At 38.6% G+C, this 11,383-nt stretch overlaps 1 protein-coding gene across 1 annotated transcript in view; it reads right to left on the reverse strand.

The window, feature by feature from the left end:
• The window catches only part of LOC143020799 (aconitate hydratase, mitochondrial-like), a 31,006-nt gene extending 19,793 nt beyond the window's left edge, over positions 1 to 11,213 (reverse strand). The window contains exon 1 of the mRNA XM_076177561.1: positions 11,060 to 11,213. Coding sequence (XP_076033676.1) covers positions 11,060 to 11,086 — 27 coding nt within the window. The 5' untranslated portion in view covers positions 11,087 to 11,213. The remainder of the gene's footprint in view (positions 1 to 11,059) is intronic.
• Between the last annotated feature and the right edge of the window lie 170 nt (positions 11,214 to 11,383).

Consider the following 11,383-nt stretch of genomic DNA (forward strand, 5'->3'; position numbering starts at 1 on the left):
AAGGAAAAGGCATAAAATCATTCCCACCCATTCCATCCCTGAATACACTCCACACTCCCTCTTATCTTAGCACCTCCTTGATGACGGGTCATCCCTGCACTATTTCCACTGCCCTGGGTCAGAAGCAGTGTCGCAAGACATAGCACATCCACAGCAAGGCCGCTTCATTAAATTGGCGACTCCCCCTCTCTGTCCCCTCATGCAAAAATGGAGAAGACGGGGAGAAATCCCTTCAGGCTGCGTCAAATTTTGCTCACACATACTACCTCACCCCCCATCCCCCTGCCCATTACACCTCATGCATCACAACATCATCCATATACAACCATTCTCCATTCACCCGTCTTCTGTCCTCTCCCGTCCTTCCTCTACAGACATTCCCCTCTTCCCCAAATCCCACTTCACCCTATCCATCTACCTCATCCTAGGACGTCCCCTCATGTTCACTCCCTCCACATCTGCCTTCCATACCTCTTTTACTAGTCTTTCTTCACTCATTCTTTCCATGTGTCCAAACCATCCTAATACTCTTTCATCAACCCTATCTCCCAGCTCCTTTTCCACCCCTGTTCTCCTCCTCACCTCCTCATTTCTCACTCTATCTAGCCTAGTAACCCCCATCATACTTCTCAGACACCTTATCTCAAACACATTCAAACTCCTCTCTTCCTCTCTTATGTTCCATGTTTCTGCTCCATACAGTGCTGTTGGCACAATCACTCCTTCATACAGTCTCCTCTTAGCATCCATTCCCAAATGTCTATTCCTCATTACACTCTTCAATCCACCAAGGCATTTACTCGCTTCTCTCAATCTACATTCTAACTCCACCTTGTCCTGCCACATTTGCAACCAAGTATCTAAAACTATCCACTTCCTCCAGTCACTCTCCCTTAATGCTCACTTCCAGTCTACTGCCACTTTCACCCCTTGTACATCTCATCACCTTACTTTTACCCACATTAAATGTGGGTAAAAGTAAGGTGATGCAAGGGTAGTGGGTCAGGGATTGGAGATGGTTAAAGAAAATGGAGAAAAGTGGGAGGTGAGCCAGCTGTTGTTTGCTGACGACACTGCGCTTGTGGCAGGATCGGAGGAGGGATTGAGGAAGTTGGTGACAGAGTTTGGGAGAGTATGTGATAGAAGAAAGCTAAAGATAAATTTTATCTTTCGCTTTCTTCCATCACATACTCTCCCAAACTCTGTCACCAGCTTCCTCAATTCCTCCTCCAATCCTGCCACAAGCGCAGTGTCATCAGCAAACAACAGCTGGCTCACCTCCCACTTTTCTCCATTTTCTTTAACCATCTCCAATCCCTGACCCACTACCCTTGCATTTACCTCTCGTACTACCCCATCCATGTATAAGTTGAACAGCCAGGGCGACATAACGCATCCTTGACGAAGTCCCACCTTTACCTCGAACCACTCACTCTCTCCATTTCCAATCCTGACACAAGCTCTACTTCTCTCATAAAAACTCTTGACAGCTCCCAGAAGCTTTCCTCCTATCACATATATCTGCATAACCTCCCACAATGCCTTTCTGTCTACCCTATCGTAAGCCTTTTCCAGATCCATAAAAGCCAAAAAAACATCCTTCCCCTTTCCTATAGCTTTCTCACATATTTGTCTTACCACAAAGATCTGATCTACACAACCTCTACCTGTCCTAAATCCACACTGTTCCTCACCAATGACTCCCTCTGTTCCTCTCAATCAAGATCCTCCCATAAGCCTTCTCAACTACACTTAACAAGCTAATCCCTCTGAAACTACTACATTCACACTTGTCCCCTTTTCCCTTGTAAAGTGGAACTATACAGGCACTCCTCCAGTCCACCGGCACTCTACCCTCTCTCCAGCAAACATTAAATAACCTCACCAACCAGTCCACCATCACTGTACCTCCTTTTTTTTTAGACATTCTGCATGACATTCATTCAGACCAGGTGCCTTACCTGCTTTCATCATCTTAACAACTGCCTTCACTTCATTCTTCCTTATTTCTCCTCCATTTTCCTCACTCATCACTCTCATTTTCTTAGCATTTCCCACTGCAACTATCTTTCCCTCCCTATCCTCCTTCACATTTAGCAACTCCCTAAAATATTCTGCCCATCTTCCCCTTACTGCCTTCTCTTCCATTATCATCTCTCCATCTGCACCTTTTACCTTTTCTTCTCTACTTGATTCTCCTCCTCTTCCTCTCTTAATTTCTTTCCAAAACATCTTTTTATTACTTTCAAAATTTTGTCATACTCTTACCCCACTTCACATCTGCTCTCCTCTTTGCCTCCTTTACTTTTTGCTTTACTTCTCTTTCCTTTTCTTTGTACCTCTCATATGACTCCCTCGTCCTACTTTGTAACCAATCTGTGAAAGCTCACTTCTTCTCTTCTACAACCTTCTTTGTTTCCTCATCCCACCATTCACTACCCTTCCTTCTATTTCCTCCTGTCCTTCTTGTTCCACACACCATCCTTGCACATTTTGTAACTCCCTCCTTGAACCATCCCCATTCCTCCTCCACACCTAGCTCTACTCTATCCTTCACTCCCTCCCACTCCTCCCTCAGCTTCTTCTTGTGCTCCTGCTCCTTTTCATTTAAAGAGTTCACTCTAAGCACCTCCCTACCTTTTGTCCCTTTCCTCTTTCTCCATCTATCCTCCACTCTCAACTTACTTTCCACCAAAAAATGATCTGATATTCCCCCACCCTCTCCCCTTAGCACATGTACATCCTTAACTCTTCCTATCATAATCCTATTTACCACTACATAATCCATCAACGCTCTATCTACCACCCTTCCATCCACCACCCTCTCCCATGTGTACTTATGCTTGACTTTCTTTCGAAACACTGTATTTGCTATCATCAACTCTCTAGACACATTTCCACCATCAACTCTCCACTACGATTCTTTCCTGGAACTCCACATTTCCCAACCACTCCATCAATTGGACCATTTCCTACCCTAGCATTAAGGTCTCCCAGTACTATTACATTGATATTTCTCCCTAAATCCTCTATGCACTCATTTAAATCTATCCAAAAGGCCTCCCTTTCTTCTACATTCTTCTCACTGCCAGGCCCATATGCACTTACAAAGACCCACATCTCCTTTCCCAGTTTCACCTTAATCCACATAATCCTTGAGGAAACCTCCTTCCACTCCACTACCCTTTTACCTATCTCTTCACTTACTAGAATAGCCACCCCTTCCCTCCCTCGCCCTCTCTTCACTCCTGATAACCTCCCACTTACACTCACCCTTCCCTTTCGACTTAGTTTCACTCAAAGCCAACACATCCATCTTTTTTCTCACAAACATACTACCTATCTCCTCCCTTTTACTCTCATCTGTACCACATCCATGCACATTAAAAGACCCAAACCTTAGGGTGCTGGTCGGAAAACTCCCAGACCCTCTTATGCCTTTACTTTTTCGTTTAGGAATGTCCCCTGTGGGGCTACAAGGAGAAGGATGCCTAGTCCCAATCCCCGTCCCTTTCTTCTCGTCTCTTAGGATCCAAGTGGAAATACTTGATGGCAGTATTCTTTTCCTCCACCACAGGGAATTCCCCCACAGCAGAAGATGAATACTCAGAGAAATGGTACAGGACAGCAGCAAGGGGTTGGGAGACAGCATAACGGACGGACAGTCGTAGTATAAAAGTGTCATAATTTCTCTATGAAGAGTTTTCCTCTATCATAGACAAAATGATGTCTGGCTCTGGTCTGTAGGGGTGCCCCATATAGACCCTAAAGTATCAACTGCATGCTACTTAGCCACAATAACAAGCAGCCAATACCCCAGATGGGAAGGACTTTGTAGCATGGAATTTAATAAACCATGCCCTTGGTCCAACTTCACTGGAGGCAGCAGGGTTCAAACCACCATCCCCTCAACCTTCGCCCCAAGTAACGACGTCCTAACCCATTCAGCAAGCAAGCCACATAGTACTACTGCCGATATCATTTAACCTATTCACAAGTGTCCCCACACTAAACCATGAGCATATCAAAACTCCCACTTCTACAAACAACTTAGGGTAGTGGAGTAGCCCAAGGAATAATGCTGCCACCAATGCTGCCCAATCACAAACCTCAAGACAAATCATGAACACATCTCTGCATACAGCTTAACAATAATAATCCAACATTGTGACTACAAAAGAGAAAGAAAGAGAGAGAGAGAGAGAGAGAGAGAGAGAATATATATTTTGCAGTATTTCACAACTGACATGTGAATATAATTTGCAGAAAAAAAAACACTGGTAAATAGAAACATAGTCAGAACGTTTTCATCTATTCAAGACATCATCAAGGGAATACAGTAAAGGAGATACAGACAGTATATATACAGAAGTACAAATATTTAAGGGAACACGGAAAGATGAATCACAAGCTTGAGAAAATTACCAACAGTCCTCAGGTCACAGATGGACCAAATGTCCGGGCAGGAAAACATGTAACAATTTTCTTTGAAATAAAATTATCAAGCCTGTACATACCTAAGCTTAGATTGATATTTAGATCAAAAGTTTGTTTTATGTGGAACATAATTGAATCAACCCACATAAAACAAACTTTTGATCTAAATATCAATCTAAGCTTAGGTATGTACAGGCTTGATAATTTTATTTCAAAGAAAATTGTTGAATGTTATCCTGCTCGGACATTTGGTCCATCTGTGACCTGAGGACTGTTGGTAATTTTCTCAGGCTTGTCTGATTCATCTCTCCGTGTTCCCTAAAAGGTCTTTACTTCTGTATATATACTGTTTGTATCTCCTTTACTGTATTCCCTTGATGATGTCTTAAATAGACGAAAACGTTCGGACTACATTTCTTATTTATCAGTGTTTTTTTTCTGCTATATACACACATACACTGGCAAGCTAAAACAGACTAAGGCAAAAAACAAATGTTTGTTTCTTCTCATAGGTCATAAGCAACATTTCCTACCCCAGGCAACCACAAAGGACCTCACTTTTGATACACAAATGACCTTCAACCCACACATGAATGACCTGACCGTGAAGACAACCAAGAAACTAACATACCAAGAAAAATAACAACTACAGAATCTAGACACCAGAAACATTATTACCATATACAACAATTAGGAAAACAAAGACATTTTACAAAACATAAAATGTCACCTCCATGAATCAAAACAGTACCAGCACAGAAGTGGCATGTCTACCTCAAACACAAACCTAACCACCACACAGAAGACTAGGATCACACCTACTCTATGCTGCCCTATAATCCTAACCCAACATTTTATGAGCCAAGCTGGTGGCAATGGTTTTCCTACAAATTCTGGGGCAACAGAGTGATAATTACCTGTAAAAGTCATCTCCATACCCAAATATAGCAGTAATGCTGGCACACTTGTTCTTCTCAGGTACTTCACCTCATTAAAGATAAGATAAACAATTAAAAAAAAAAAAACTGGCTCAGCTGGCTATTCTGATAATTCCCAGAGTACTCTTACGCACAACTGTGTGACTAGGTCAGCATATTCTTCCATTCAGGGCCAGATTGAGACTTGTAAATTCCTTAAGTAATGAGAAGATTATGGGTTTCCTATGCAGTGTATGTAAAAAGAAAAGGAAAAAAAAAAAAAAAAAAAAAAAAAAAAAAATTATATATATATAAATAAAATAAAAATAAAATAAATAAGTAAAACAATAATAATAACAATCCACAAAAGTTGGGAAAAACAGTTGAAAAATAGTGGCATAAGAATAAAGGAGACTGCAAGAGACCATAAGGCCTGCACTAGGTAGCTCTGTATCAATCACCACCTGTCATCCCATCCATAAAGTTGTCTAATCGTTTTTTAAAACTGATAGTTTCAGCAACAATTACCCTTTTTAGGTCAACTGTAGAATTTAACGCCCAACACTGATCAACTGTAGACTCTCCACCCTAACATTGGCTAGATTATGTTAGATTAAGTCAAGTCAGTTTAGGTTGTGCACCATGAGCCAGAATCAACTGCATGTTAGGTTTAGTTAGGTCAGGTTAGAGTATCACAAGCCATAATCAACTATAGAATGTCTATTCCAGCAACACTCAACTGTACAATCTCAGTATGTGTGTTGTGTGTATTTACCTAGTTGTATTATATGGGAAGGGGAGCTATGCTCGTAGTGAACCCTCTTTGTATCTCTCAGCATTTAGTTAGTTCTTAAATTCTTATATTGTTTTAGCACACTATTGTTTCATCCAATTTGTTCCAGACATCCACCACTCTGTGTGGAAAACTTTTTTTTTCAGATCTCTTCTATAACTATCCTTTTTGAGTTTCTTTTCATGTCCTCTTATTTTTCTTTTATCCCACTTTAACAAGTCTTCTGTCAAGGACTTCCATGATTCTGTAAATGTCCAATAGATCTCCTCTTTCTCTTCTTTGTTTCAAGGTTGGTAGTTCCAGTTTAGATAATCTTTGTTTGTATGTCAATTTTGAAAGTGTTGGGGTCATCTTCGTCATTGCTCTTTGGATTCTTTCTATTTTCCTTATATTTTTTTTACTGGGTGTCCATAGTGTCACAGTGTACCCCAATCTTGGTTTTATCAGTGTGACTAGTATTTTCTTTACCATTTCCTCATCCAAGTAATTAAAAGCCACCTTTATTGATTCACCATGGTCTTGGATCACATGTTGAACTTGTGATCTCATTCACTTTTACCAGTCTTCTATATCTTTGTTCATTAATAAGAAATGGGCACCTCAATAAGATGAATATCTTCATATTCTTCTCCAGTTTGTTTTATCATTTAGGATGATTGGCATATATCTGCACTTCTTCAATTTCCACTTTCCTTTCCTTGTACGCCCATAGGCTTGCTTTACTACTAACTTCTCTCTACTTTTCCATATCTCGATTATCTTTTGTATTTCTTCTCTCAGTATATTTGTACTTTACTCATACACATTATAAGGTTTCATTCATTTTCTTTTAACCTCCATTTCTTCTCAATAATCTATGACAACCAGGTGGTATGCAAGTGAAATGGGTGAGAATGGATGCATGCCTTTGATTTGGCTACCTCTCTTACAAGGAGAGAAAAAAAAAAAAAAAGGCTGTCATTTATAAAGATATGATTAAGAATACATTCAGCCATTCAACTGCCTTCACATTCAGTATTCTTTGGTTTGCAATTCTCAATTCTATTGAAGTTGCTTTATTTCTTCCATAAGTATACAAAGAGATGATCTCTTACTTATACAAAGTATGTCTGCACATTCTGTTGGAGTGTTCATTGTTGTCATTTGACTGAGGACAGCCATATTGGATGTGTAGTTCAGTGAAGAGACACCAGGCGGCAGTGTTGCTGAGCTATGTGGAGTGCTGGGTCTCCAATATAATGGAAGAGATGAATGGAGCAAGTTTGGTCTAATACATGCCATTCTCAATCATATTAATTCTTTCTTTTTCAATATAATTTTCAAATTTTCATTTTTTTTTTTTTTTTAATCTTCATATTATTTACTGTCCATGTTCTACCCTTGTGGTAAGGCAGATATGTGAGAGAGTATTAGGAAAAGGTAAGGATGTTTTTTTGGGCCTTTATGGATTTGGAAAAGGCTTATGACAGGGTAGACAGGAAGGTACTGTGGGAGGCATTGCAAATATATGGGTTAGGAGGAAAGCTGTTAAGAGCAGTCAAGAGTTTTTATTATAAGAGTATTAGAGCAGAGATTGTCTTTTAAGGTGTACATTTTTGCACCTCTGCCATAACACCTAAATTCAAAATAGTGCTAAAAGACATACACCTACAAAAAATTTAACTTCAAATTTTGCACGCCTCAATGACAATGTACTAAATAACAAAGACAAAACAATTTAATATCTCCCACTTATTAAGGAGACAGGTAGGTCTCCTGTAATATTTACATGTTAAAGAAAAAGTCATATGTTTAGTGTGTTGTAATTCAATTCCAAAAGTATGAAAAAAAAAGTGCTTCCATAGCAGTCACAGAAAATTTAGGAGAGTACTTTTTTGATTGCCTGCATTTTTTGAGGGCAAGGACTGGTAGACCCTGTATTAGAATTAGAAATGGAGAGAGTGAGTGGTCTGAGGTAAGGTCTGACTTCACCAGGGATGTGTTGCCTTGGTTGTTCAATTTATACATGGATGGGGTGGCGATTGGAGATGGTTAAAGAAAATGGGAGAGGAGCCAGTTGTTTACTAATGATACTGCACTAGTAGTAGACCACTCTTTGGGTGCAGCTGAAGAATCTGGCAGTTCTCCATCTGAAGCTGTTACACTGTAATTTTCCAGCTCTACCATGCTGTACAGTTAATGCAGCTTCTGCCTCTACATTCAAACACCTGTGACATTATGGAGTTTTTCAGATTTGTCATTTTTTCCCACAAGTATATTACGGTGTAGCTATGCCGTCTTCTCTCCAAAGAGAGAAGATTTAGGGACTTGGCCTTCTAAGTAACTACAATTTCAGGTGGTGGTGTTGGTTGAATTAGCAGTATGCTTCTTATGTTTTCATATAGGTTGCAGAATACTTCTCTGGTGTCTGGGGGGGGGGGGGCAGTAGATAACAGCCAGTATAAGGTTACACTTTGTCAGTTTTACAAAAAGCACTTCACAGACACTGAAAATTGTAGAATAACTTCAAAATATATGTTCTCTTGTAAGAAAAGTCATAATTGCCCCCACCCCATGGGATCTGCCTATTCTATCACCTCTAATTAACACAGCCTTTGAGCTAGATAAATACTTACTCTAATCCACAAATAAAATATTATCCCTTGCAATAAAAGATCTGACAGCCCAGCATTTAATTGTAATTGGATAGGATAGCGGTAGCAGTAGTGTTAGTTCATCTTCTATCACCTAGTTACCCAGTTTTCTTAACTGTAGCTTAGTATATAAACACAAACAGCCTCATTAGGGCCAGTAGGTCTGCTATTGTTTGTTCTTCCTTTGAGCTGTGTTTCTTCATCACTAACTTCATCTTGAAGATGTGTTTTAATTAATACAATGAAGGCTGTATGATTAGCGATATTCTTTAAGAGACCAAGTTTGATTTCATCAATTCCACCTTTCCTTAAAATTCCATGGATATTTACATACACAAAATTCTTACAAGTACTCTATACATTCCAGGTGTTCTGACCAAGATAATCCACATTCATATTTGTCTGGAGAGGTATCTGGGTCACAACTGGGTTCCTTTGGTGTTGGTTCATATACACTGGCACTGATAGTCCTTGATCTCCCAATTTCATTGGGTGAAAGGTTAATTTCTAGTGCTTGGGTTTGGAATGTAAGTTGCTGTTGTCAAATGTTCACAGTGGACTGCATCTCCTTCAGGGCTCCTACAAAAAAGGTTCTTGGGACTGGATTGATTCTTGCCTCTTTGATACTGCCGACAGACAGTCTGCTGTTCTTATTTGTGTACTACCATGTGGTTGACCCTCCCATTTCTTTATGTGGTTTTTGGTTGTGACATTTGGGTGAAAGAATTTACAAGGTCTCCAAGTACAAGTAAACCAAGTAAGTAAATTAAGTACATGTACTATTATCCATAGCTTGCCTGCTAAGCTTAGGATGGAAATATATGCAATTTGATTTTGCAGTTTCCTTTAATGAAACTGAAATATAATTTAGGGTGTGTATCTACAGTTATCACCCAACCTTCCACGTTTGCACTTTTTTGGCAAGTAAAATCTATCCAACATTTGCCAGTTCTATTCTAATATTATGCAAACACATTTTTAACTTTCCTTTTTTCTACATTTGAAAGATATATTTTCTATGGAATGGCTATGTTTGGTTATAAGCTATTGAACAAAGAAAGTTTCATGTTAAATATTTGTGTTTGTGAGATTCTGGAATCTTGCCCATTTGCCGATATACAGACTATGTTTTGCCTTCAGTTTTTTTTTTTTATTATGAACTTGTGCAGCTTCTTGTTATAGTTTTTTATTAGTAAGATTCAATATTGTGTGTTCCCTTCTGTTTCCACAACTAACCATTTTCAATGAATAAAAGTATACAGGCTTTTGGATTGATACTTGATCATACATCACTTGAATACATTCCCAGAGTATATAGTTAACCCAGCAATAAGTACATTCAAGCCTTGGTATAACAAATATATTATGTCTGCCAATAGGTACTGTTAGTTGATAGTCCTAATTAGGTGGGGACCTCACAAGAAATTATCTTATTTCAACACTATTCACACAGGAAAGAAAATGCAAGAAAAATGTGTACAAATCTAAACCCAGCATACACCACATAAACACAATCTACTAAATATTTAACAGATTACACTAAAATCCAAATACTTTCACTTACAAGGTAAACCTTTCATGACACAGGAAAAATATTGTAAAATGCAAAAAAAAAAAAAAAAGTTACTTTCCCACTGAACATATCTGTACCATTTTTATGACTATAATCACAAACAAGACATCTGAAGTTACAGTGGGTTGGGATACTTTAGTTTAGTATCTTGCAGACCACTTAGTCTGGTAGGTGTTGAATGCACCCATTATTATATTATTGATAATTGTATATCCCGATTTTTTTCAGATTTATATTCCTTTAATTTTTACTCAATTTTCCTCAAAACCTCAGCGGGACGATAAACTGCAGTCTACAATTAAATTAATAAATACTACCCATACACACTATCCATTGGGTTTCATTCATTTTCACATGAAAAAATGCCAAGTCGCCGGAACCTGTTCAGATACAAAAATGAAAGATAATGTTCATGCCCAAAAATATATACGCCACGAATTAGCTCCGTGCTCAAATTAATATCCTGTTCCTTGGGAAGTACGACTGCGCAACGGCTGAAGCTGAAAATACCCAATCGGAGTGATTGCATAGTCAATTGATGCTCTCGGTCAGCTGTTTTCTTGCGCAATAGTATCACAATCATCTCTGTATCACCCGGTGATGCTTTCGAACTCTATTGCGCATAAGTCCACAACTTCGATACTCATACATATACTGTTTCATATTTCACGATATCTATACAAATTTTAAAAATATACTTAATTACCTGAAGGGAAAGCATCCGTGCTCTCATTTCTGTTATTCTCTGTCCTTCAGTCCCCTACTAGTATAGTTCGTCAAGTGGCGAACTCTTGTGGACAAAATTGGGACTTATATCCAAGAGATACAAAAGATAATTTTTGCTATCCAAGAAATGTTTTTATAAAATATTTTCTTGTGTCAGAGTATTATTTAAAATTATAGCAAAATATGTAATTTTGAATAAACCTATATAAAGTTATCCCATCATGAATTGTAGGAAATATAGTATTACAACCCAATATATTGAAACTTGGATTAAATTTATATGTAAATTTTATTATATGAGTTT

This window comes from Oratosquilla oratoria, chromosome 40 (genome assembly GCF_046742065.1).
Source record: "Oratosquilla oratoria isolate Oo_2021 chromosome 40, ASM4674206v1, whole genome shotgun sequence".
NCBI lineage: Eukaryota > Metazoa > Arthropoda > Malacostraca > Stomatopoda > Squillidae > Oratosquilla > Oratosquilla oratoria.